General features: G+C 56.8%; 11 protein-coding genes across 11 annotated transcripts; 6 read left to right on the top strand and 5 right to left on the bottom strand.

Annotated features, from left to right (window-relative positions):
• Positions 1 to 758: 758 nt before the first annotated feature.
• Positions 759 to 2,933, top strand: B0H64DRAFT_467321 (uncharacterized protein; the record flags this gene model as incomplete). Its single annotated transcript, XM_062807712.1, has 5 exons — positions 759 to 852; positions 951 to 1,626; positions 1,690 to 1,893; positions 1,946 to 2,208; positions 2,257 to 2,933. The coding sequence occupies 5 exons, from the start codon at positions 759 to 761 to the stop codon at positions 2,868 to 2,870; spliced, it is 1,851 nt and encodes a 616-aa protein (XP_062655918.1). The 3' UTR covers positions 2,871 to 2,933.
• A 62-nt stretch (positions 2,934 to 2,995) lies between these two features.
• B0H64DRAFT_435163 (uncharacterized protein) lies at positions 2,996 to 4,358 on the bottom strand (the record flags this gene model as incomplete). Its single annotated transcript, XM_062806125.1, has 2 exons — positions 2,996 to 4,195; positions 4,263 to 4,358. 2 exons carry the CDS (start codon positions 4,356 to 4,358, stop codon positions 2,996 to 2,998), a joined length of 1,296 nt encoding a protein of 431 aa, XP_062655919.1.
• A 1,297-nt stretch (positions 4,359 to 5,655) lies between these two features.
• On the top strand, positions 5,656 to 9,906 carry B0H64DRAFT_406588 (uncharacterized protein). The gene is made up of 2 exons (XM_062804510.1): positions 5,656 to 7,772; positions 7,826 to 9,906. Exons 1-2 carry the CDS (start codon positions 5,898 to 5,900, stop codon positions 9,461 to 9,463), a joined length of 3,513 nt encoding a protein of 1,170 aa, XP_062655920.1. The 5' UTR covers positions 5,656 to 5,897; the 3' UTR covers positions 9,464 to 9,906.
• A 202-nt stretch (positions 9,907 to 10,108) lies between these two features.
• On the top strand, positions 10,109 to 10,631 carry B0H64DRAFT_406589 (uncharacterized protein). The gene has a single exon (XM_062804511.1). The coding sequence runs from the start codon at positions 10,243 to 10,245 to the stop codon at positions 10,585 to 10,587; it is 345 nt and encodes a 114-aa protein (XP_062655921.1). The 5' UTR covers positions 10,109 to 10,242; the 3' UTR covers positions 10,588 to 10,631.
• Positions 10,632 to 11,084: 453 nt separating this feature from the next.
• B0H64DRAFT_228184 (uncharacterized protein) lies at positions 11,085 to 13,075 on the bottom strand. The gene is made up of 2 exons (XM_062799681.1): positions 11,557 to 13,075; positions 11,085 to 11,497 (listed from the first exon to the last, which is right to left on the bottom strand). The coding sequence occupies exons 1-2, from the start codon at positions 12,690 to 12,692 to the stop codon at positions 11,212 to 11,214; spliced, it is 1,422 nt and encodes a 473-aa protein (XP_062655922.1). The 5' UTR covers positions 12,693 to 13,075; the 3' UTR covers positions 11,085 to 11,211.
• A 518-nt stretch (positions 13,076 to 13,593) lies between these two features.
• Positions 13,594 to 14,038, top strand: B0H64DRAFT_445342 (dolichol-phosphate mannosyltransferase subunit 3; the record flags this gene model as incomplete). Its single annotated transcript, XM_062806846.1, has 3 exons — positions 13,594 to 13,641; positions 13,721 to 13,789; positions 13,877 to 14,038. 3 exons carry the CDS (start codon positions 13,594 to 13,596, stop codon positions 14,036 to 14,038), a joined length of 279 nt encoding a protein of 92 aa, XP_062655923.1.
• Positions 14,039 to 14,356: 318 nt separating this feature from the next.
• On the bottom strand, positions 14,357 to 16,803 carry B0H64DRAFT_435165 (uncharacterized protein; the record flags this gene model as incomplete). Its single annotated transcript, XM_062806126.1, has 4 exons — positions 15,033 to 16,803; positions 14,663 to 14,843; positions 14,502 to 14,602; positions 14,357 to 14,371 (listed from the first exon to the last, which is right to left on the bottom strand). Exons 1-4 carry the CDS (start codon positions 16,638 to 16,640, stop codon positions 14,357 to 14,359), a joined length of 1,905 nt encoding a protein of 634 aa, XP_062655924.1. The 5' UTR covers positions 16,641 to 16,803.
• A 324-nt stretch (positions 16,804 to 17,127) lies between these two features.
• On the top strand, positions 17,128 to 18,445 carry B0H64DRAFT_467331 (oxidoreductase-like protein; the record flags this gene model as incomplete). Its single annotated transcript, XM_062807713.1, has 1 exon — positions 17,128 to 18,445. The coding sequence occupies exon 1, from the start codon at positions 17,294 to 17,296 to the stop codon at positions 18,443 to 18,445; it is 1,152 nt and encodes a 383-aa protein (XP_062655925.1). The 5' UTR covers positions 17,128 to 17,293.
• A 101-nt stretch (positions 18,446 to 18,546) lies between these two features.
• On the bottom strand, positions 18,547 to 20,036 carry B0H64DRAFT_406599 (phosphoribosyltransferase-like protein). The gene is made up of 4 exons (XM_062804512.1): positions 19,801 to 20,036; positions 19,634 to 19,722; positions 19,137 to 19,562; positions 18,547 to 19,054 (listed from the first exon to the last, which is right to left on the bottom strand). The coding sequence occupies exons 2-4, from the start codon at positions 19,664 to 19,666 to the stop codon at positions 18,887 to 18,889; spliced, it is 627 nt and encodes a 208-aa protein (XP_062655926.1). The 5' UTR covers positions 19,667 to 19,722; positions 19,801 to 20,036; the 3' UTR covers positions 18,547 to 18,886.
• Positions 20,037 to 20,716: 680 nt separating this feature from the next.
• On the top strand, positions 20,717 to 21,344 carry B0H64DRAFT_406602 (uncharacterized protein). Its single transcript, XM_062804513.1, has one exon. It carries the CDS (start codon positions 20,997 to 20,999, stop codon positions 21,249 to 21,251), a length of 255 nt encoding a protein of 84 aa, XP_062655927.1. The 5' UTR covers positions 20,717 to 20,996; the 3' UTR covers positions 21,252 to 21,344.
• Positions 21,345 to 21,765: 421 nt separating this feature from the next.
• On the bottom strand, positions 21,766 to 23,098 carry B0H64DRAFT_467334 (uncharacterized protein; the record flags this gene model as incomplete). The annotated part of the gene is made up of 4 exons (XM_062807714.1): positions 21,766 to 21,835; positions 21,915 to 22,027; positions 22,169 to 22,347; positions 22,504 to 23,098. 4 exons carry the CDS (start codon positions 23,096 to 23,098, stop codon positions 21,766 to 21,768), a joined length of 957 nt encoding a protein of 318 aa, XP_062655928.1.
• Positions 23,099 to 25,017: the final 1,919 nt, after the last annotated feature.

Consider the following 25,017-nt stretch of genomic DNA (forward strand, 5'->3'; position numbering starts at 1 on the left):
CCATGAAACTGTCGCCCATCAGATTCCATAAGTGATCAATAATCTCGCGCCAACTCTTGAGTTTATCACGGCCGTGTTCGACACCCCGTCACGGCGTCGCCAGCCGGGGGGTTGGATGATGGACGGCTGTTCCGTAGCATGTCGTCGGCAGAGATTCTGGTAAGCGTATCCATCTTAACAACTGATAGATAGTGAGAGAAAAGCTGGCCCATTCGCCTGGTCACTAACAATCGCTGACAACACTCGCAATTCCCTGCTTGATGTTGTTGAACGTTGATCCGACAAACTTAAGGTTTCTTGGCATGCACGGCATGCTCCGCAAACGACCCTAACCCTTCTGCCGACTTGGCAGCAAGGGACCGAGGCATCCGGAAAGGCCGCTAAATCTTTAGTGGACTGGGCGCCAGGTTTCCGACCCTTGAGGCCTGTCCAATCTTCAACTCGTATCCTCAACGCAAGAATCTTTCGGAAACACACTCGCTCTTGACAGGAGAAATTGGAACATCGACCGACTATCGTTACCACCCAATCCTTCGGCCAAGTGCAGCCGGTTACATAACCATCGCCATAAGTGGCATGCACACACGACATGAAAGCTGTTTCATCCCACGTTTTCGGACTTCGAACTGTCTCGTCTCATCCTCTCGCTCTGCCTCGCTCTGCGTCACGCTAGTCAACCCTAACCCTCGAACCTGTCGAGATAGGGAGGGAACCGCGCGATAGTGACACGATGGAAGCGGACACCAGTGAAGTACCAAATGGCACGCCGGCGCCTTATGGGAGGGCATGTACGAATTGTGCTCGCGCCAAGTGCAGGTGTATCTACCGGCTTGGCGGAACTGACTGTGAAAGGTATGGATGATATCACCCGCTCCTGGTTGTTCAACGCCGCAGACACCAAGCGTCTTCCTCCATCCTAACAAACGCTAGATGTCATCGGTTGAGGAAAGAATGTGTGCCTTCAGTCACGATCCGGAAGCGTAATGGCAAGAGGGCTCATGTGTCCCGCGCTGCCCAGCTTGAGGCGAAGCTCGAGGACCTCGTCACCCTGCTCCGACATCAGGCCGCCCCGACAGACAAAGTGCCGCCTCTCGGTGACACCGCCGGGAATGTTGGCACTGGCACTCCTGCCCTGAGTTCTCGCTCAACGATGAGCGAGTCGGAAGAAAGCACTCCCCACTCAGCTTCTCACGCCGTCCTCCCGCCTCAGCAACCCGATTATGGCTCTGAGAAAGACCTCCAATCCCTACCCCCCCGCGGACCTCTCCTAGGGGTTGGTTTCCAACCCCCGGCGCCGGGCCCGTTGGCAACTCCAAAAGAACCACCCTCCATGCCTTCTTGCATATACCAGCCGAACCCTTTTGAAGCCGTCGAGGACCTCAGGACCTTTCGCAAATACATGCTCATATTTTTACCCCTGGTACACTTGCCCGCCACCATGACGTCCGAGGCGCTGAAGGAGTCGTATCCCTTCCTATGGTTTAGCATCATGACCGTCACCTACAAGCATGTAGATCGACGTCTTGCCATGAATGAAGCGGCAACAAAGTTCCTGGCCCAGAAGATGGTCGTCGACCACGAGAAAAGCCTCGACTTGCTTCTTGGTCTAATTGTCATCATGGGATGGTGAGCTAGCTCCCGGCCGTAGGCCTGCTCAGACTGGCAATGCTAACTCGCTTGCGGTTGTAGGGCGCATTATTACCTCAACAAGGATAAACCAATACTCTCCGTTATGGCATCTCTCGCAAAGTCTCTGGTCTTTGACTTGTCCCTCAACAAGCCCCCGGCCGAGTCATACATTTCCTCCTGCTCGAAAATTCCGGTCCCCCCGGCAAAGGAAAATACCCTCGAAGAGCGGCGAGCCGTTCTTGCATGCTTTCTTGTTACCTCACAGTTGGTTGCTGACAATCTGCCATTCCGAACTGGCCGGCTGACATAAGCGCAGAATATCTCAATCCATCAAGCGGATAGATGGGCTGGCCTGGACACCGCACATGGACGACTGTCTCCAAATCCTCTCACAGCAAAGAGAATGGGAAGGGGATGACTTATTGGTAGCCCAAGTCAAGGTCCAATTAATAGCCGACCAAGTGACGCGTGCCGCGTCCCAGTCTGCGGATGGCATTCCTCCAGGCTACGTCCGTTCTTCACTCCGGACCCAGCTGCAAACCATGAGAACTCAACTTCCAGTCCACCTACAACACAACGGTATGTGCACATGACAACGCATCTCTGTCCGTTTCTAACGAGCGCAAGACACTATCCTCAGTCACATATGCTACAGTGAGCTTGTCATTCAGGAAACTGCCATCACCGAACCAAAATCGGCTTTCAACCCCACAATGTCCAACATGCAGCGTTATGAGGCGATGGAAGCATGTCTCGATGCTGTACGCGGCTGGTTGGACAGACATTTCTCCATCCCTAGCTATGTGTACATCGGCATGACGTTTAGCTACTGGTGGAACTTAGCCCACTGCCTCCTCGTGTTATACAGGCTCTCGATACTTGATGAGCCGGCCTGGAACCGCCGCGCCGTGAGGGACCGCATAGATCTTCTCGCCACCCTCGATCAACTGGGGGCCGGGTTCGACGAGCTAGCAGCGCAGCGGCAGCCCAACACTGGCCCAACACTTGACGACGACCCGTTTTCCAAGTTTGCCAAAATGATCCGGTCGATGAAGACAAACTGGCTCCCCGGGCTAGCTGCGACTGAGGGGAACTCGGGCTCGAGCGCGGCCACAGCGACCGAAGCGTTTATCGACAATAGCGCCGAGGGGCTGAGTGTGCCGTTCTTTCAGCCAGCAGAAGACTCGGAGACGTGGATCGCTGGCCTCTCCGGCCTTTTTGATATGAATTGGGATGCCTGAGGTACCGTTCATGGCAAGAAGCCAGAGAAACAAAGGAAACGGGATTATCATTGCTTGGGTATCTCAACGCTTTCTATTTACGGGCACAATGAGCCCGCCGCTCAGTGCAATTATGCGTGTCACCCTCATGGTATCCCAGCGTGGCTGCGCCGTGTAGGCGGTTCTCCCTCGACGATAACCATCATCGACGGCACTGGTGGCGGTGGTGACCCAACCAATTCCGCCACACGCGGCCCACCGTTAACATGAGACACGCTCGAGAAGCTCATAGCGCGCGCCCTATTGCCGCCTGGTATCAAAAATGCCGGAGGACCAGGGCTAGCCGGGTCGGGGTAATACGACGGGATGCGCGACTGCGGCTGCTGTCCCGACATCAGGATACTGCTCTCGGGCCGGTAGGGCGTCATGGGCGACACGGGCAGAATCGGGCCCGGCGACGGGTACACGGTGAACGCGCTGACGGGGCGCGCTTCACCCAAGTCGCCACCCCCCAGCCATAATTGCTGCGGCGGCGGCTGCTGCTGCTGCTGCTGCTGCTGCTGCGGTTGCTGTGGCGGCGGATACACCCCTAGCACTTCATACGCTTGCTCGGCGGGAATGGTGCCCGCAGGCGGTATCCTGAACGCCACCTCACTCCCACCACTACTCCCACTACTCTTGCCCTCCCCCAGATCCTGCTCCTCCACCCCCTTTGCCGCGTACCCGACCCCCTCCCCATACCCATACCCGTACCCAGCCCCATCCCCGTACGTATCCCGCGCCCCCGCCATCATCATCTGCGGCGGCGGTGGGACCGGCGTCTTCGGCGGCCCCCCTGCACCGTTCTCCTCCATCCCGCGGCCCCGGCTGCTGCTACGGCCGCGACCGCCCATGCCCCGCGGGTAGTCGGCCGTGATGATCGCGCCGCGGATGCCGCCTTGCCGCCGCCGCCATACGAGGAAGGCGACGGCTGCGATGATGGCCACGCCAGCGACGGCGGCGGCTGTGATGCCCGCTGCGGCGCCCGCGGAGAGGCCGCCTGTGCTGGTGTCGGTTTGGTTGGAGTCGTTGGTGGCGGTGGAGGTTGTTATTGTTGTGGGGGAGGAGGTTGGGGTTCGTGTTTGTTGGCGGGTGGTTGTGGCTTCATCGTCGTCTTCGTTTTCGTCGTTGTCGTCGTCGTTGTCGTTGTTGTCGTTGTTGTCGTTGTTGTCGTTGTTACCGTCACTTGTAGGTGATGGTCGGCGGGTGTTTTGGATTATTGTGCGGGTGATGATCCGTCGGACGGTTTCCATGTGATTACGGGCGGCGAGGGTTGCTGCATCGTTGTGGCGCGGGGCGAGGTCGGGCTGGGTTGGACAGGATATGTTAGTGGTCGGCGGGATACTAGACGAGAAGGGGGAGTTGGGGACGCACAGCCGGCGCCGTCGACGTGGTGGACTGCGCGGACGCAACACCAACGCCCGCGGCGGCCACGGTCAGCACAGGGAACAAGGCCCGCGCTGGTCTCATTGATCAGGTCCCCTCGCGTCGAAGCTTGGGGCGGGTTGCTGCTGCTCTTCACGACAGCGTCAGCCTTTGCGGCTGCATCGTCTGTCGATAGCTTCAAGTATCGGTTCCTGTCGTGTATGCAATCTCAAAAGGTCGGGGACAAGACCGGGGCAAGTGTGGACGGGGGCAGTTGGTCACTGCCTATACATAAGAGTGGCTGTGTGCGATCCTACATGTTTAACTATAAATGCTGGGCCGCCGGGTAGGGCTGGTCACGACCCTCGAGTGAAGTGTGTTACCGGCCACGACTGGCCGGCCACTAAACAACTCGGAATGTTCTACTTCTGTTCTACGCAATGGAAGCCAATTGGGGGGTGATGGTTGGGTTTTAAAACGTGTGTGATGGCTATGATCCCATTAAGTGATACCTGCCCCGTTCTCTCCAATCCCGCCGCCACATGTTGGAAGTGGGAAGCGATGGGTTGGTTTTGCCCGTTGCACGTGTTGAAACGCCCTCTCCTGGCCAGACCGTGGTTTGTGTCTCAGGTATGGTCCGTCGGCGACCGGGCGCCTGGCCGGATAAGTGGGTCATTCGGAAGACCGGGCGCGGGCCGCCTAGTGGGGCAACCAGCCCGGGTTACTCGGCAGGAAATTACACCTCTTGTGATCTTCTTCTTCTCCTTCCCAATGTCATTTTTGTGCTCAGGGACCTGGGACCATTGTGTGACTCCCACTCGTGTGACGAAAGGCCTCCTTCTTTGGTATCCCGAGAACCTGACCAATACCAGGTTCAATTGTGTCCTTTTCGTGAACTTGCGCGCTGACGCCGTTACTTCCTTGGCGGTTTGCTTCCAGAACGACCGGGATATTCCGTCCAGAAAGAAGTCAATCACCGGCTGGAATGGACAGCCCCACCCGGCATTGCTTTCTTTGGTCCGTTCAGTCCCTTGACGCGTTGAGAAAATGGAAGGATCCCTTGCGATGAACCACTTCCTCGTTCAAGTTCCTTCAGAGATGATTTCAATTGAGCCAGTGCCAACCAAAAGGGAAACGGCAAGCAAGTAATGGAGCCGGGGTCGAGATGTGAGGCAGGTGCAGGCGAGACAGCAACCGCATCTCTGGGACCGTGGCAAGCAAGCATTGCGAACGTGGGACCGACGAGTGAGAGCGCAGCGCGATGAGTCTGGCCCACCCTCATCCCTGAGCTTCCATGCCAAGCACTTGCCGATCTGCAATTTGCCCCAAGGTTTCTGCGAGCTTGCATTTGTGCAATTGGGGAATTTGGGGGTGCATCAGGGTCGGCGCCAACTTCTTCTCTCTTTGATCAAGTTCGGTGCACTTTCCTCTCCCGTCTTCTGTTTCTGACACTTTTGACCACACCGTCTTGGATGTCGCCTGTGTGCGTATCAAAAACAAGCGACTTCATTCCATTGCTTGAGCATGAATGCGCTAGGAGCTCCCTAGTAGTGCGTTGTGAAGCTCCCGCTACGACCATTCGGTGCAAACGCTTTCGCTGTTTGTAAATAAACAACCTCGCCGAAGTTCATTGCAGCATCAAACATGGACGAGACTCGCCAAAGCAGGCCGAGCGGCATCCCTCGGCCGTCCAAGATTCCCGTGCAAACATCTAAGCTCCCGGTTCCACGGACGAACTCGATTCGAACCTCCCCATCGCGGGAAAGCCTGTCAGCCACCGCGGGGGGAGGAAGCTTGCGCAACCCAAAACTCCGGACTGCCGCCTCGCGCGACCAGCTTGCCCCGGCAGCCGCCACGACAGCAACCGTTACAAGTCGCTCCCCGACCAGTACTGCGCCTCTGCGTGCCGTATCATCACCCCATAGTCGAGCGGGTGTTGGTCAACATGCGGTGGGCAATACGCGAACGGGGAGGCTAGCGCCGAGCTCGGCTGCGCAGCCTTCGAGGCCGGCAAGAGGAGGTACACAGCCGGTTGGCCAGGGGACTCGGTCGAGCTCGGCTACTGCCGGTTTACGCCGTCAGTCCTCGCAGCAATGGATATCCGCAGCAGCCATGCCAGAAGAGGAGACCGGTTTGGGAGAATCCTGGACCATGGTGGCTGAGGACGCGACGGAAGGCACCGTTCCAGAGTCTCCCTCCAGCCTCCGGCCGTCGCTCGCAGAAAGGACGATGGAGACGCTCGCTCGTTTGCCATCCTCGCCATCTGTAAAAGGAAGAGGCGCGCCGTCGTTTTACGACCCGGCCACGGGGAGGACGCCATCCCGTTCCGCAAGTCGGGCATCTCGGCCGGGATCTAGTCACCAGTCGGATGGATCAGGCGAGCGACCTAGGACCGGTAGCAGGCCTGGTTCCAGCTCCGGTTTGGAAGAGTCTATCTCCAGCTTCCGCTCCCAGGTCGCCACATACGAGAACCCGCTCTCCCCTATTGAGGGCACGCCCCTGCGAAACCGGCGTAGTATCCAATCGTTCCAATCGCCATCAGTAAAAGCCACGCCGTCGAAACCGGGCCGAACATCAGTGTACGGGATGCCGCCGCCGAGCGCCTTTGCCGCTCCGCGAACGAGGACACCGAGTCCGGGAAAGCGCGCGCCTGAGGTCCCGGTGCCCAATTCTGCCACAAAGTCCTTGGCCCCTCGGCCACTAACCAAGCGGCAGTCGGTCAACGGATTGTCCAAGAAACCGTCGGTTAACGGCTTGTCCAAGAAACCGTCGGTTAACGGCTTGTCCAGGAAGCCGTCGGTGCCGGCACTGCCTAAGGCAAACGGTGGGGAGGCTCCCAGAAAGGCGTCCGTAGTCTCGCGGGGCTCATCCGCGGCGTCTTGGGAAGGCACGAACCCTTCCAGCGCGTCTGTTGCGTCCGGTAGCACAGGCATCACCGCGGATTCGACTGAACCTGGTCAAACGCAGAAGAAGTCATCGTCAGCTCTGCGTGAGCAGATTGCTAAGGCGAGAGCCGCCAGAAAAGCCGCATCCCAACAGGCTTCTTCCAACGCCGCTGCCGTCTCCGGAGAATCCGCCTTGGTGCCCACAGACTCTAGCTTTGACTTCGGCCTATCCGGTGATCCATTCAACCAGAACCGCGATGACAAGTCGCAAGCCAAGATACTCCAGAACCGGCTCGAAACCGCGAGGACAAGCGGCCGGCTCAACATTGCTGCGATGGGCCTGAAAGACATCCCGACAGAGGTTCTCAATATGTACAACCTCGAATCTATCGGCCAGTCTGGCGGTGCATGGGCTGAAAGTGTGGACCTTACTCGCTTTGTCGCCGCCGACAATGAGTTGGAGATGCTCAGTGACTCTGTGTTCCCAGACGTTGATCCACAGGAACTGGCCGAGGACGAAGACAGCCAGGGGAATATTTTTGCTGGCCTGGAGACCCTCGACCTGCATGGAAACATCTTGGTGAACCTGCCGATGGGTCTGAGGCGCCTCTCTTTCCTTACGTCTCTCAATCTGGTTTGTTGCGCCTCCATGGAATTCGCGGCGGATGTGTTGCTAACCTCTGGTAGTCATTGAACCGATTGTCGAACAGCTGCCTCAAGGTGATTTGCCATATTACCTCACTGAAGGATCTTAAGCTTGGAGGCAACCTCTTGTACGGCCCGCTCGACCCATGCTTCTCCAAGCTGCAGAACCTGGAAATTTTGGACCTCCACGGCAACAATCTCTCATCGTTGTCCGACAACTTTAGCGCCCTCGCACGCCTTCGGATCCTCAACCTCAGCGAAAACGGCTTCGAAGAGTTGCCCTTTGGTCTTCTGGCTGGCCTGCCATTAACGGAGTTGGTTGCTCGCAAGAACCAGCTCCACGGCACACTGATTCAGGACACTGTTGAGGCTCTGCCGACGCTTCAGACATTGGACGTGGCATCCAACCAGTTGGCCCATATTTGCTCCTTCGGAAAGACCGTGTCGATGCCCGCCTTACACCAGTTCTGTGTCTCCATGAACCGGCTGCAGGCACTGCCTGACGTCAGCAGCTGGACCGGCCTCCTTACCATCGCGGCTGACGAAAACAACATCAATGCCATTCCAGAGGGATTCACCAGCCTTGGGCAGCTAAGATCCGTCGATTTCTCTAGCAACGATATCCGCATTATTCCCTCCGAGATTGGGAAGATGGTGAGCCTGGTCAATCTGCGATTGAGTGGCAATCCGCTGCGCGAGAAGAAGTTCAGCACCATTAGCACAGATGAGATGAAGTCGATTCTCGCCCAACGGCTAGAGCCACCTCCTGAGGAGGATGAACACCGGCCTCGTCCGCCGTCTGGGAGCGTTCAGGACGAATACTTCACCGCTGACGATACAGCGGCGAGCGCAGCTACTGGCGATGACGATAGCCGCTCCGAACTGGACAACTTTGCCACGCCGCCAACATCCACTCCGGCTTCACCGGCCCGAGCGCGCTCTCAAACTGCTACATGGCCCGTCAAGTCCGGCGGCGTCCTCGATCGGTCCAACACGCAATCCTCCTCGCTCCACCCGGTCATTTGCTCCAAGCTCGCCGCAGCCCACAAAGTCCACGAGATCCAGCTCCACCACAACCTCTTCACCGCGCTTCCCGAGTCGCTCACGTTCTTTGCCACGACACTCACTGCGCTCTCGCTCGCCCACAACCAGCTCATTGGCGAAACATACCTCGGCGGTGCCAGCGGCAACGAGAGCCTGGACCTGCCATCCCTCAAAGAGCTCAACCTAGGCCATAACCACATCACCGGCCTCGCCCCGCTGACCACCCACCTCCGCGCGCCGCTGCTCCAAAAGCTAGATATCTCCTTCAACCGGCTCGCCGCCCTCCCGCAGGGCAGCACGCTGCGCGACATGTTCCCCAACATGACCGTCCTGCTCGTGTCGAACAATCACCTGGCGGACCTCGACCCGGAGACGATCAGGGGCATGAAGATCGTGGATGCGGCCAACAACGATATCGCACACCTAAATCCGCGCATCGGCTTGCTTGGGACCCAGCAGCAGGGCGCCGGATTGGAGAGGCTGGACGTGAGCGGGAACCGGTTCCGCGTGCCGCGGTGGAATGTGCTGGAGAGGGGCACCGAGGCCACCCTCAGGTGGCTGAGGGGCCGGGTGCCGGTTGCGGAGATGGGGGCTTGGAAGGGCGAGGATGGTGAGGATGGCGAGGACGTGGATTGATCTATTAGGATTCGTTTGTTTGCTTTTTGGCTTGAGGTGCTCTTGGTGTTCTCATTTTGGTTTTTGCCGAGGGTTCGACGTTTTATTTTCCTTGCTTCGGCCTTCCAGCGTTTCGCTGTTTGTATTAATTTTACTGATACCAACCAGTCTTTTGTAATAGGTCATGGCCGGATACGACTCCCACTTCAGGGGCTCGATGTCACCATGCTTTATGTTGTCGACGCATTCAAGATGCCGTTGTTTGTATTATTAGCTTGGGATAAACGGATGGATTTGGAGGTTTGGGACAGGAGGGCCAAGCCGGTCCGGATACACTAAAGATGGAAAGACTAATTGTTCAAGACAACCCTCGTCGTTGCCGGTAGTAGTAGTTGCAAGGCAGGCACTATCCTTTCCCTTATTCACACAGAAGTCTATAAGGCAAGAACTTTGCAAAGCCTACAACAATCCTCACTCCCCACCCAACGTTCATCTCAAGTCTCATCGGTATCATCACCTAGAAACCTCAGTTACCTAACACCATCATGTATTCCACGCTCCAACCCGCCGAGCAACCGCTCATCACCCAACCTCCACAACTAAACCTAGCGGTGCCATTCCTTTCCCACGAGCAACAACTCTACACCCACCACCATCCATCTCATGAATACAACCAATACAACCAATACAACCAATACAACCAATACAACCCAACTCCAAAACCAAGACCAAGACCAACCCCCCGACCTCCACACGCCGCCGGCCCGCCAACACCCTACCCCAACCACCACCACCAAACCATGATGAACCTCTTCCTCCAACCCGAGTCAACCCCACCACTGCCCACCTACCCGGCATTGTGGACGGCCGTACCGTCGCGCATCACCACACAACCAATCCCAATCCCACCACTACCACCCGCGCGGCACCTCTCGGTTAAGGCGGTGACTGTTGTCACGATTGTTACGGTGTTTACTACTGCTGCTGCAGCTGTTGCCGGTGGTGGTGGTGGAATGGTGGCAGCGTCGGGGGTGGTGATGACGTCTGGGCTGGTGATGACGTCTGGGCTGGTGATGACGTCTGGGCTGGTGATGACGTCTGGGCTGGTGACGCCGGCGGCGGTTTGGACGGGGTCGGGGTCTTAACTCCTGGGTGGAGTGAGTGAGTGGGTTTGTGGTGACTGATGGATGGGTGGGGGGGGGTGGTGGTATGTCTCGGTTGATTCCGCTGAAAGGGGAAGGGGGGTGGTTGGCTAAAGAGGGGATGGATGGCTTACCTACCAAGTTATTGTGTGTGTTTGGGGGTTGGTAGTTAGGATTCTTTTGTAGCGAAGTCTCGAAGACGTTTTTATGCTTGGCGAATCCGAACTTGTGGTTCAGACACTGCCGTGACTCCTTATGGTGAGAGAGCGGCACCATCTCACTTTCGTGGATCTCTTTGTCGTGCCGTAACTGCTCGATTGTCTTATCCCGTACCTCCAGGCACCGGGAGTCATTGTATCTGATGTGTTTTGACTGGGGATACACTGGAAACTGCCAACACTCCTTCAGTTTAAAGATTATTTGTGATATCCTTTGCCACCACCGGGTTAGAGTGCAGACATCGGGTCGAACAAGAACAGACGATCTCTTTTGGTCTTCGATTGTGTTAAGTTTGTGTTATTCAATTTATACCGGCTTTACCCTATATCATCTATGACTCGCTTTACACTATACTATTTATCATTCTGTTACATGATTCTTATTATATCTCTTAGTTTAGTTTTGTCTTTAATATCTCCGACACATTCGGTCGAGTGCATGGGACATGCCTTCCTGCTGCTCACGAATGGCGGCATGGATCGTGAGCGGTCTCCGTTCGTCGACACCACGGGCTGTTGGTCCCCCTCGAGGTTCTCCGGCGTGAGTTCCCATGAAAGCGGTTTCTTGCACGGCTGGCCGGCGTGGCTGGTGAATGACCTCCAGGGGCTTATTGGGTGCGCCCCTGGCTGTACACTCACCAAAGTCGGAAGAGCGCCAACGAATGAAGGCGTCGTTATAGTTTTTGATCTTTTGTCTGGTCACTCAAGTCAGTCTCTCGTTGTTTAGAGTAATCTTGCGGGTTACCAAACTTACGTTATGTTCAAGTAATATGCGCAGAACTTGACAACCAAGTAACTCAGCCCATGGCTAAACCTGGCCCAAATCCAATAAACGTCGCTTTTTGGAGTGTTGCATGATAACGTGAGAATGCTGGCCTCGACCGCTCGACTTTTAGCCTTGGGCTGGCAACACTCTTGGCTGCAAATGTCGGATCGGGCAGGTGCACACTGCCGTCGTCGGCGTCGAGGCCCCCAACCGCCCCGGCAGGTGAGAGCATCAGATTGACCAGGCGGTGTCTCGGGCGGAAGAGCTAGGGCGAGCGGGACGTCGAAGTTGTCGTTAACGTCGTAGCTCAAATTATTAAATGCCGATTGATAAGGAAAATACTGGGAAATGCCGATGTGTATGTAACCAGCAGGGAAAGTGTGTAAAACAAAGTTTGAACAATATATATTATTATCATAGTCATCGGTGCTCGAGTGGCTTGGTCGGTCGTCGAGCGCCAAATGACTAGATATACGATTAAAGTCGACATTAGGAAACAATTTATTCAAGGTTATTCTCTCGCTGAGTTTGGGTGGCCGCATGCTTGCGTTTTTTTGAAGTGCTTGCTTGCGCATCGAGGTGGGCGAGATGAAGGGGGAGAGTTGGGAACATTCTTGGCCAACAGTTGCAGGGACACTGCCTTCCTTTTCAGCACAGAATGAGGACCTGGTAGGACAAGGTCCTTGGAAAAGATCGAACTCAAAGACACCAGCTGAGGGTGGGAATACTGTCAACTCTCTGTCCCAAGGCATGCCTGCAAAAGAAGAAAAGACCCTGTCTAGGGAATGAGAAACCCACCACGGCGCTCGTATTGTCACCATACCACATCGATGGCCTACCGCTTCTTTGCTAACTTCGGAATAGAACAACTGAGCAACCTGCCAGTCCTCTCCTAGCCGTTCACCGAGATGAGTCTCTATCTCTTGCATGCTCTTGCCCCGGGCACAAGTAAAGACAATGATACAAAACGCAAACTCCTGCTCCTTCACGGAAGAACTGTCTCCCATCGAGGACAACACCTGGTCCTGCACTGCTCCGGCTTGTCGCGTAGTATCATCCTGAAACCTAATAGTCTCTAATCCCGAGACCTTATCAAGAAAAAGTCTACAAAGACAAGAATCCATATTCTTTTGTTCGAAATACTATCCCTCTTCTGTTTTGGTTGTGTCGGGAGTGGGTTACGGCGCGTTGCTTTTAATCGTGTGCTTAGGCAGTTGTGTTTGCGATGCAAAAACAAAAAGAGAAAGAAACGATCTTTCTGGCTCCTCTCGTCGGATATTCCTCACGTCATCTGTTGCGGGGCCATCCCCTTTTACCGTCCCGTTATTGGGTGCATGTGTCCATCCTCCTGCGTCGTCGTCCAATGACATCCTCTCGCATGGCTCGCTCGGATTTTCCTCGTCCCGGCTTGTAATGGAGGGTTGGGGCGCGGGGGACGTGGAATCCTTATACAAATTATAAAGGAAGGATTCTCACGCGGCGAGGCAGAAAGTCGATTCCTACGCTCATCGCTCTCGTCCGCAGCAAAAGCCACATTTTCTGCACCGCCGTCTAGGATAAGACAGTGTGGGGTGCGTGGGCAGTGTGGGGGTGCGTGGAAATCCAGTTCAAGATGCTTATCGACGGACAGTGTTCACAATATTTTCAACAATTTGAAAAGAAGGCCGCTTGTTAAGTTGTTTTTGTGGCGATGCTTGAGGATGTTGAGGGACCACCTCTCACACGGCCAGCAACCCTAACCCTGTTTGCCCTGCCCACCCCCTGAATCCGGCAACCAGAAACGCGCCGCGCTTGGTGAACCTCGGGAGCTCTTGGCAGAATTTCGAAAAGTGACCTGTCCTTGACAACCACCACGTCGCCGTCTCCATACATTCCGTACATCTTGCCCGCTCCCCGATTGTACCTCAATCGCATTGACAACGAGTTACCAATAACCCAATTGACTAACCGGACCAAGCAACCACCAGCCATTGCATCTCGCAATCTCCTCTCTTCACCTCGTCCATTCTTCCAACAGACGACACCATGGCGCGCGCGCAGCAGACCATCTCCCTCGCGCTCCTCGTGAGCTCGGTATGTGCCTAACTCCCCGCTCTGCGAACCACCACCAATGGCCCAACAACTAACCATTCGCGCGCGACAACCACAACAGTTCTACCTCTCCCTCTACCTCGGGCTCCTGCCCCTCCCGCCCGCCGTCCAAGAATTCATCGTCCCCGTCGTACGTCGCACTCCCTCCCTTCCACCCGACGTACCCTCCCCCCACTGGTGATTTATAAAACTGACGCTGGGACACCCCGCCCCACAGCTGCCCTTCTGGGCCCTGGTCACGTTCGGCGCATGGCTGCTCTTCCGCCTCGGCTGGGGCATGCTCACCTTCCGCGACACCCCCGACGCCTACGCCGAGCTGATGGACGAGATCAAGACGGCCAAGGCGGATTTGAGGACTAAGGGTGTGGATGTTGACTAAGTAAGGGGTTGATTGGTGGGGGATTGGTTGGGCTGTCCAGGGGTTTTGGGGTGGGCTGCGAGGGGGGTTGCTGCTACTGCTGTTGTACAACAGACAAGATATTTTATAATAATGCCCATCTACGCCGATGGCTCGACATGGAACGGCCGGTTTTTAAGGGACGACTGTCGGCCGTCTGGTACAATCACAACGGGCTGGGGCAACCGAATCAGGGGCAGAGATTCTCCTGCGTGTTTTGGGTTTGGTATTCACTTATTTTAGAGCGCTGTGTCATCTGAAAGAAGCTAAGACGATCCGTACTCTGGACGGCCCGCTCTGTCAGGGGGCAACTTCCTGCGTACAGAATAGAGGAATCATGTCTCAACACACTCCAATAACCACATCCCACGACTGCGGCAACGCAGGGATCCGCAAGCCGGTGTTTATAACCTCAGGACCTCTGTTCACCCGCGAGCAAACACACCACCGTCCTGACAGCATCGAGGGGTTCCTCGCCCGCCTGAATAAGCTCATCAAACAGCTTCGGCAGACCAGACAACTGTCCCCTCTCATCATGATTATGCCCTACCAGGGGTTAGCACTCACAACACATCCCAAAAAACTCACAAAAAGGGCGGAACTCACACTTCCCCGGCACGCCCACCAACACGCCAATCTCACTGCGCGCCTCCCCCGTCCAGTCAAACCCAATCCGCCACTGCACCCTCAACATCGACACCTCCCGCTTCCCACCACCCCCCAGAACCGGAATCTCCCAATCCGTCGCCGTCCGCCCCATGAACGGCAACAAACCCGCCACCCCAAGCTGCTTCCCCATCCCATCCACACTCCCCCCACCATCCCCCTCACTACTCCCATCATCACTCCCCCCCTCCTCCTCCTCCAGCTGTTGCCTCACCCTCCCCTTCCCCCTCCCACCCCCCCTCCTCCTCCTCCCCGCCCTCGCCCTCCACCGCCCAACCATCTCCCCCAACACCTTCTCCCCACTCCCCACCTCTTTCTCCAGCGCCGCCCACACCCCGGCCCGCTGCCGCGCCACGCGCAGCCACTCGCCCATGGCCCACGCCAACACGGCAACATTGTGATACAGCCCGCTGCTCCGCGGCTGCCCATCCCCATCGCCGGCCGCCCCGACCACGCGGTCCACAAAGGGGCGCAGCTCGGCCTCGGCGGCCGGGTCGAGCGCGGGCACGGCGAGGGTGGAGATGGCTAGTGTCTTGGTGTTGACCGTCATCTCGATGCGGGCGGCGAAGAGGCCGCGCGGGGCGCTGGAGGATGCTGTGATGCTGTGCTGTTGGAGGAGTGGAGCGGTGGGGTCGGAGGAGGTGGGTGCGGAGGTGGAGGTGTCGGTGGGGAGGGGTGAGACGTGCGCGGTGAAGGTGAGCGGGGTGAAGACTTGCAGGTAGGGCAGGGCTTCGGTCGTGGTCATTGGTAAGGGGTGGTGGGAGATGGGAGGGGGGAGGTTGTCGTCGGGTTGGGGTTGGGATGGGAGGGTTGGTGGCCCGGTTGTGGAAGGTTTGCTGAAGGGGAGGAAGGCGATGGGGTTGAGGGCGGAGGCGAGCCAGTTCTCGATGGGGTCTGGTTTTGGAGCGGCGGCCTCGGCCGGGAGGATGTGGCGGACGAGGAGGTCGAGGAGCTCGTCGCCGTTGGTGGGAGGGGAAGGGTTGCGGCGGGAAATGCGCGCTTGCCGGATGCGTTCGTTTTCCTTGCTTGCGACGTCTAAGTCTCGTTCGAGTTGGCTGATCTCGGCCAGGAGTGAATCGCGGAGCTTCTTCTTGTCCGAATCTGGGTCAACCGGCTTCAGACCGCGCAGCTCGGCGTTTGTTGGGGCGGCGTCCGTTGGGACTGCGGCTTGGACTGGAGGTGTCTTAGTCGGCAACTCCAATGCTAAACCGCTCTTTGTAGGTAGTTCCGGCGGTCGAAGCGGCGGTTGCTTGAGCGGTGAGGAACTCTTAAGCCTCTCAGCCAGCGCGCGGTTCCGCTTGGGTCGCCTTGAGGGAGTGTTGTGTATCCCAGAGGGAGGTGTGCTAACAACGGGGTCGGGGTGCTGAGGCGTCGGTGGAAGCTCTGGTTCGGGGGCGACGACCTCTGGGAGCACTCCCGGCGAAACACCCGGCCGCAGCCGTGCAGAAATGACCCTTAATAACTCGTCCTCCTCCTCCGGGGCTGGTGGCGGAAGTGGTCTCGGCGCCGGTCTTGTGGGTGTCCTATCCGTGTCCAGCTGTCTCGGAGGAGACCGCAGAACGCCGTCCCTGTCCGAATCTGCCAGTCCACCACCATCACGGGCTGCCGAACGCAGCTCAAGTTGAATCCGCATGGCTCGCGTCAAGCTTCCCGTGCTATCGGGTGTAGCGGCGCGCGAGGCCGAGGGGGGCGCATCGGGCGAGGATCGCAGCCGCCTAGGCTGGCTCTCTCGACGTCTCAGGATGTCGGGGTTATATCGCTCAAGGGTTGCCCTGGTCGGGGATGCAAATGAGGGCCGACTTGGCGATGAACCGGTCTGAGGCAGCGCATCTTGGGGCGTCGTCGACTCGGATTCTGGATCAACTGGGACTGCGTTTCGAGGCGATGTTCTTCGCCTTTTAGGCGCCGGAGATTCCATCGCGGCGCAACCTACTTCCCGTTCATACAGTCATAGTCGTCAACGTTCGTGGCGCGAAATATCTATCAATGACGCGTCGGAAGGGGTGGATTGGTCTTATTTTTGTAGCTGATGGTGGGGGCGTCGATGTTTTGTTTGGGGCAGTTGTACCTTGGGGGTTGCGAGGGAACAGTGCGCTAAGCTGAATTAAACACTGGCATGACCCGCATATCTCGTCCGAATCGAGCAATTTGAGATGGAGGTTTCTCGATGTACTCCGTAGTACTGTATAATTTGTACCTCGTCCAATCTGTGGATCAGACGGAAACCAGTTTGACCGAGGGTACCAAATAACAACCATGTAATAGCTAATATCGCAAAAAGGGCTTGTTAGACCGACGATGTCGGAATGCCACAGATGATGGATGTACGACGGCACGTGACCTTCTTGTATGTACCTGGGTGTGCACCGATGACGTTGGCCTCGGCAAAGTTCGATTCCACATTTCCCTTTTCCCGCAATCGTGGCGGGCCCCTGCAATTTCAAAAAATCGTCAACTGAAATCGTCCGAAAACGGTCAAACGAACCTGTTCGTCGCTGCGCTCACTCCATGAGATCGCAATAACGTGCCATCCGCAACTGCTACTAGCAGTTCCATAAAATACACTCAAATATGCGGAGAACGTTCCTCAGCACCGGGCCGTCGCGCGCCGTTTACCGCGCGTTCGGCGGCCAACAATCGCGGCGCACCTTTGCGACGCCCCCCATCAAGTCCGACACCCCGCCCTCCCCCATCGAGCCGTCTAAGGAGCAGGCCCACCCGGTCGGACCCTTCTACGAGGCCATTCTGCGCACCCCGGCGCCCCTGCCGCAGGAGAAGCCCGAAGCCCCGCCGGTAACATCCAAGACATCGCCCGCGCAGACGCCCAAGCCGACGCCCAAGCCGGCGCCCGAGCAGCCCAAGCCCGTCCAAGAGAAACCCGCCGCCCCCGCCCCCACCCCCGCGGCCGAGGAAAAGGCTGCCCCGGAGCCGGCAGCCGCCGAAGACAAGAAGCCCGCGCGGCGCCCGCGCAAAGCGAAACAGCCCGCCGGCAAAGACGAGACCAGCCCGAGCTCCAAGGCCAAGTCCGTCCCCTCCTCCTCCTCCTCTCCAGACACCTCCTCCCCCCCACCACCACCACCACCACAAGAAAACCAACCCCAGCCCGAACAAGAACAAACCCCAAAAGAAGAAGAAGAAGCGCGGTCTAACGACTCACCACAGGCCGGCAGCGCCCGCCGCGTCGTCTTCGGGGCCAGCCTAGCCGGGCCGGCGGAGCGGGCGGAGCGGCTGGCGCGGGTGCGGGCCGAGAGCCGCGTGGTGGCGGGCGTGGTGGTGCCCCCGCGGCCCGAGGAGCCCGACAACTGCTGCATGAGCGGCTGCGTCAACTGCGTGTGGGACCGCTACCGCGACGACGTCGAGGAGTGGGCCGCCCGCGCCGCCGAGGCCGAGCGCCGCCTGGCGGCCGACGATGCGGGTGCGCAGGTTGGGGTTACCGAGGATAGTATGGAGGGCGTGGAGAGGGGCCGGGTCATGGAGCTGGGCGTGCATGACGGGGATGTGGATCGCGGGGCGGTGGGGGTGGATGATGATGGCGGTGGCTCGGTGGGGAATTGGGAGGCTGGGTTGTCGTCGTCGCCGCCGCCGCCGCCGTCGGGGAGGATTGTAAAGGACTTTTGGGATGAGGAATTGTACAAAAACGTGCCGGTGGGGATTAGAGAGTTTATGAAGCATGAGAAGAGACTTAAAGAGAAACATCGGCGGGAAGGGACTGCCGGGGGATAGAGGCCGCCGGCGTGTATTATAATTCTGGTTTCCAGACGGTCGATAGACTAGGGGCTGGGAGAACATAATAAACCGTCATCACTCAGTGTGGCACGGCAATGGTCAGGTATGATATGGTATTTTATCCACGAGCGTTATCGACACTGCTCGCGTCACCCCTCTGTCTATCCCGAAACCCAGACCTGCTGTGCGACCCCCAAAGTGTTGTCGCAACATGCTTCCCGCCCAATAACTCCGCTATAATGCTCACCATTGTCAACACACTCCGCCGAGTGCCCGACCAACTGCCTCATGGGAATATATATCCCCGACGCCGCGACGCCTCTTGAGCTTCGAGGTGGCGGGCGCGGGTGACCCAAATTGCGCCGCGTTTATACCTACCATGTACGGCGTGCTGCAGGCTGTTTTTATTCCTCTGTTTTTGTTTCCCTTGAGTGTCCCTCACAGGCCGTTCTTAGCTTTAGCCGCGGCCGAGTTGCTGTCGTGCTCGTCAATGTCCATGGCCTCCCACGGATAGCAGATCCACTCGTCGCCGACCGTCCGAGCGGCCAGGTACCGGCCGTCCATGATGGACTCGGGCAGGATGCCCTTCTTCTTCTTGTCCTTGTTCTGTTCGATCGAGCCATCCGGTCAGCACGCGCCCAACCAAGGAGGGGAACCTTGAGAAAGAAACAGACGGGGGGCAACGTACATGCAGGACAAAGATGGCAAACTCGGTCTTGAGATCGCTGCCGATCTTCTCGCGGGCCTCCTCGACGTCCTTCTGCAGCTCCTTGACGGCGTACTCGAGCGTGGTGCGGGTGTCGTCAACCTCGTCGACGATCAGCACGCGCTTGCCGACCAGGTTAGCCATCTCGCCCAGGGCGGTCAGGTCTAGCCACTGGGTGCGCGTGACCTTGGTGCCGGCGGCCTCGACCTCCGTGTCGGTGGCGCCGGCTAGCTGCTCGTACAGCGAGAGGCCGATGGCCTGGATCGGGATGTTGGGGCTGCCGGGCTGCTTGAGGAACGAGCGGAGGATCCGCGCTGGCACGTAACCGCCGCCGCCTATGGCGATCATCAGTTGCGGCTTGAAATCGGCCAGGATCTGCGGCGCAGCCTCCTGGCACAACTTGTGCACCTGTTTCCCAGAGCACCGTTAGTTCCATGCCGTCCCCACGTGGGAAATCAGCGGCTCGGCGGGCGGCTCACATCGTTATACGTGACGTAGAGTTTCTCGACCATTGTGGTGGTTGGCGGGGTGACTTGTCTCAGCAATAGCAAGGGGATGGCGGGGTTGTCTGTGTTTGTCGGGCGACCGAGGTCAGCGAAGGTTAGGGGGATCTTTCGCGTATTTAAGCGACTCGGGTGCGACTCACTCGAACAAAACACTCGAAGGAAGAGATATATATTCGTGTGGGGAAACGAAATACACAGTCGAGAAGCCGTGAACAACAAACATGTCCTCGAAGGAGAAAAAAAAAGTTTCCCTCAATCCTCTGAACCCCACCATGATTGGGCCCCGGGCTTCAGAGGGAAAGGGGAAAAAACGCGGCGAGCCCCGCCCGAGCAAGTTGCCGCCGCTAGCCTCGTGCGTTTGCCCGCGTTGTTCAGGTCGGGTCCGCTCGCTCGGAGCTCCACAGTGTCACTCGGTGCAAGCGGCGCTAACGGTTAGTGGAAGGTGTCGGTTGATCTGCAACTCCCAAACCAACGGCGATCGCCGAGCTCCTCCACCCTCCCAAAAGAACTCAGCCGAACAGCAACCAAACCCAGCGTATGTACGCACGCACCCTACAAGAGAGAAAAACCACCTAGTGTCAGACACTCCAGAATACCCAACTCCTCGCGTAGTCCCACGCAACAACGCTTCCAATGTTAATCGATTTACTTGAAGGGTCGCCCTTGGTACTTTTGCGTTCTGATTTAATGATTTACGAGACCGCACAGCTCTAGTTGCTGATTTATAAAACAACACTTGATCTACTATTTATGCGAATAGCATCACAAACTTGCGCTAATACTGATACGCAGGTAGCGTAGAAGCCAAACCGGGGCTATTATGTAGGTAGTTCGGGGGGGATCCGGCGGGTTACTCCCAGCTCATGAACGGTGATCCGATGTACAGGGCTTTTATCGAAGCATGCTACCACAGTATTCACAGGGTAAATCTACGGATGAGGGGGGTAATCAAGCATGGCGATCAGACCACTCCAAAGGACGCCATGTGATGTGTCTGTTGTTGACAGTTCAACTGCCTACCAGGTGTCCAGCCCCAGCCTACCAAACGTTACCAAGCCTGCTCGGTCATTGCTCGCAAAATTTCCCCTGCTCGAGCGTTCGTTGTCATACTGATCAGCGTTCACCTTCTCACTTATCCCCGCTTGCTCCATTGCTATCGCCGAAGGCTTGTTAACGACTAACCCCTTGGCCTCTGTGAATTCCCCATCGTCATTGAAAAGGAACCGACGACGGGTTCAAGTCTTGGGCCTATTACGTCAATGTGTTAGCGGGCTTTGCCTCAGGATATGAAAGGTGGGAATGGCAAGCAAAGGAAGCAAGAGTGGCAGGACGGGGCATGGGATCTAATTACTCAACCGTGGCTGTCTTGGCCTTGGTCTTGCCAGGACTCTCCCGAACTCCATCGACCGGGCGTACTTTAGCATCCACTGCTGCCTCTCGAATCCAATCGGTTTTGGCATTGACCTCCTCTTGGAAACTAGGCTGCTGCGACGGCTTTTCCGGCTTGCGGTGTAGGAGACCGCTAAGGAACGACTGCAGCGTCATGACGGATATTCGACGGGGTTTGTTGGAGGCGGAGAGATATCAATGATGTTGTCCTCGTGGTCACTGCGGCCTATCGAATGTTCAAATATAGTGACCCGTCGAGAGTAATTCATATTGTGTACTCGTTTGCGAGGGACGTTGGAACCGTATATAACCGGCTAGATGGTGACAACCTCCCTCCTTTCCTCCGTCGACGTCTCAGTCCGGCATGATCGGCTGTGTGACGTATCTAGAGAATCATACGTCCAAGGCGCCGAAGTTTGTAACGGGTGGCTAAATTATATTTTGAACCTGATCGGATGGGCGACCAAGGGGCCTAAGATTACGGGGTTTGTAGGTCACGACTCCAAAAAGGGAGCACGTCAGCATCCCGATCTTCGGATCGTTAAGTCTATGCTCATTCTTTGATACATTCCGTTTCTAAACCATCCGAAGAGCATAAGGAAATGGACTAACTTGGACCCGCTTAGCAAGGCTTAGAAACCAAGGGGTTCATGGCTACGTGGCATGCTTTCCGGCCTTGCCGCTGAATGCTTCGGATCAATCTAATGGCATGAGCTCTATTTCCCTTTCCTCGGCGGGCCAAGCACGGTCTCCGCCGTCAACGGCCTGCTGCGCCTCAGCAAGCCACTGTTTCCATGGCGTTGTTGGCGGGACATAGTATCCCTCCTCCACCCACCCAGTAGACCCTACTTCCCGAATGGCAAACCAGAGCGCTCGAGTTGAGCCCGCTTTTTCATCGGGAGAGGTTGGGTTAGCCGTTGTATTCTCGTGAGCGTCCACGGAATCCGATGGCGTCACATCATCCACGTTGTATCTGCTCTAACAGTTATGTCAGCCATTTTCTTCCCCGAGCTTATGGTGACTGGGGCGTAGAATTGAAAACTCCGTCATGGGACGCCTACAGACCACCGGCAAAGGTGGGACTGTTCACGGAATCGTACCACGTATGTATGTACATACCATGTCCCAAAATACACGACGGGGTAACATGCTGACAGTCCAATGAAGCGAATTCAGCATGATGTATGACACGGCAATGGAGACCTGCGCTCGCCAGCTGCAATTTCCCAGCATGAGAACCGAGAACATCAGAGAAATGCTTCCCACCACCATAAGGGCTCCGTAGCGTAGACCCCGGGCTCGGTACTGGCAGCGGTCGATGCAACCGAGGTACAGTTCCTCACCGACGGCCTCGTTGCATCTAATGACCAGTAGGTTGGAGCGGCGGTTACCGATGACCTTGGTGACGCGGGTGGCCTGCTGGTCACGCCAGGCCTGAGACTCCCTGTAAGGACACATCGGCCGCCAGCTGCTAGCACAGCCCATGAGAGAGCTCGCAAGTCCCATGAGGGCAATCGCCAGCGCGGCGGGCGCATCATTCCAAGCCATGGCAGCAATGAAAAGGCCAAGCGTAAGGACGGAACCGAAGATAAGCACGCCGCGGACCAGGCGGCTCGGGGGAACGGTGGCGAACTTGAAATTTGCAAACCCGACGACTTCCTCGTCCTTTTGTGTGTTGTGGCTGACTTCGAGGACGCGGAAGCCGGGTTGGTGCATCTCGTCGACGCCGTGAAGAGCGTTGACAAAGTACCCTATAGTCTCATTCCGTGAGACCTCGTCCGGAGTCGGCCCGTGAATATCGGAAAGGATGGCTTTGGTTCTGGGCAAGCGCTCGGGGCGAACAGCGCTCAGCAGCTGCATTGCGGGGACCAGACGAGGTAGCATAGCAAGTCGAGTTGCGGTCATCGCACGAGTTAGTTCCTCGGACCTGGGGTCTCCGATGATGGCGAGCAGAGCAAGCGTTGCTGCGTCTACGCGCCAGCCCCCGTTGGGCTCTACTTCGGCGGGAAACCAGCCGCTGTTGTCGGTGGTATTGGCTAGGGGCGCCATTGTGGTGGCGCTTAACTCTGACTGGGAGAGAGGGTTAAACGAGTGTGGACTCGTTGCGTGGAGTCTCCGGAATAAAGTTTTACCTCGAGACAGAAAATGAGTCTGGTCGAGATGGTCTGGCTGGAAGTAGATTCGTGATATGAAAGGTAGCTGTGCCGCTGGGTGGGGAAAAAAGGGAGAGAACTTAGCAGTCTAAGTTGTGGCTGCGTTAGAATGATAGTTGTAACCAACGCCCGGCGATGGCACCAGGGCCCTAGGGAGTCCACTGCCCAATACGCAGTTATCCGAGACCGTGGTACCCAAACACACGGCAGTGCATTGTAGGACATCCAATCGCGCAATGATCAAGGTAACGTAGGCGTATTTGATCGTAACATGGCCTGTTAGCTCGGGTACGCATCTGATCTATCTCTAACATCTGGTAACATCCTCCGACATATCGGCTTCGTCTAGATGGGCCCTAGGACAGCGCGAGTGTTTTCCTGGATAAAGACGGGGGAGCATGAGGATAGCGGGCTGGCTTTAGATCTGTACTTTGAGCGTTTACTCTGGCGCGGTGAAATATTACTACCCCGTCTTCTGATCACAAGGGATCATGTTCATCGGACCTGGTAGGTCTCGAGGTAGGTAGGCAACTTGATCGAGTGGTTAAGACAGATGTCCGGCTTGGCTTCTGACCCTAGGTACACAGGCCGCGTAGAACACGGCCCTGACTATTTGTAAATGGGCACTCGTGCCTCATCCCCTAAGTTGTAGAGATATCATCAAGCGAGAGCCTTCAAAAAGGCCTACACGCTGCATGATATCTTATTCTAACTATAGAGGGTGATCTGTTAATATGTGGAGATTGAGATCCACCTATTTTGGCTATCCGGGATGTCTTGACACACCTCAGGCTGTGGATTAAGGGTTGGAGGGGATGGGAGTGATCGCTGACTGCCTTAGGTACTTGCCATAACGACACGCGGTCCGGTTCGAGAATTCGGTAGGGCGCTCTCGTCCCTGCGGGCTTCGGCTTCGTAGAATGCCCGGATGCGCTCTACTTCCTCCCAGTTCCAATTTAGGCGGGAACACGAAGTGGTAATACAGGACGTCCCAGGGGAACCTGAGACTTGTGCACCACCATTAGGCGCGCTGGCCAAGACGGAGTCCCGGAGAGCTGTTCTGATCACATTCTTTTCCCAGCCCGGCAGATCACCATCACCACCCAACTGGTGATTGCAATCCCAATAGGGGCCTTTGACCATGCCGTATATGTTTTGTATGTACCCAGCCCTGGTCCACGATTGTCGCCATCGCCCTCGTCTTTGTCTTTCCGTGTGCTCGGCGATGACACTGGGGGCATGCTGTCTTCGCCGTCGGTGTCGAGATCATCGTAAATGATGACGGTAAATCTTGAGGCTACCTATGCCGTGGCCAAGCGCGATATTACTGTACAGCTCGAGACTATCGCCAGGCTCGAGATCATCGTCAAGTCCGAAATTATCGTAAGGAGCCATGTCTTCAAATTCTTTGTCCTCGCCACCATTCCTCTCGCCCGCGCATAGCATACAGCAATCTCTTCCTTCACGAATTGCCTGCTGTGCCATTTCCGCCCGCGCCATGGCTTCAGCTTTCAGCAAGTTCCCTATAAACAGCATTTTGAATCTCTGAAACAACCGTCCATATATGTAACGGGGGTCTTTGCAGGGGTTATGCTCCCGCACGTCATTGAAATTTGATTCGAAATCTTGGAGACTTGGCCGCGAGGTTGATGGTTCGCGGCAGGGTAAGAGGGTGTTGCAGGTCCTGTTGCAGGTGAGGGGCCAGCGGCCAAGCGGAAGCGACTTCAGTAACGTGTAAATAGGCTTCCGAAGGGGAACCTGCTTATCATTGTCAATGGGTAGTGTATTTGGACTTTATGGGGTTAGGTTTACCCG

Source organism: Chaetomium fimeti (genome assembly GCF_033439085.1).
Source record: "Chaetomium fimeti strain CBS 168.71 chromosome Unknown B0H64scaffold_7, whole genome shotgun sequence".
NCBI lineage: Eukaryota > Fungi > Ascomycota > Sordariomycetes > Sordariales > Chaetomiaceae > Chaetomium > Chaetomium fimeti.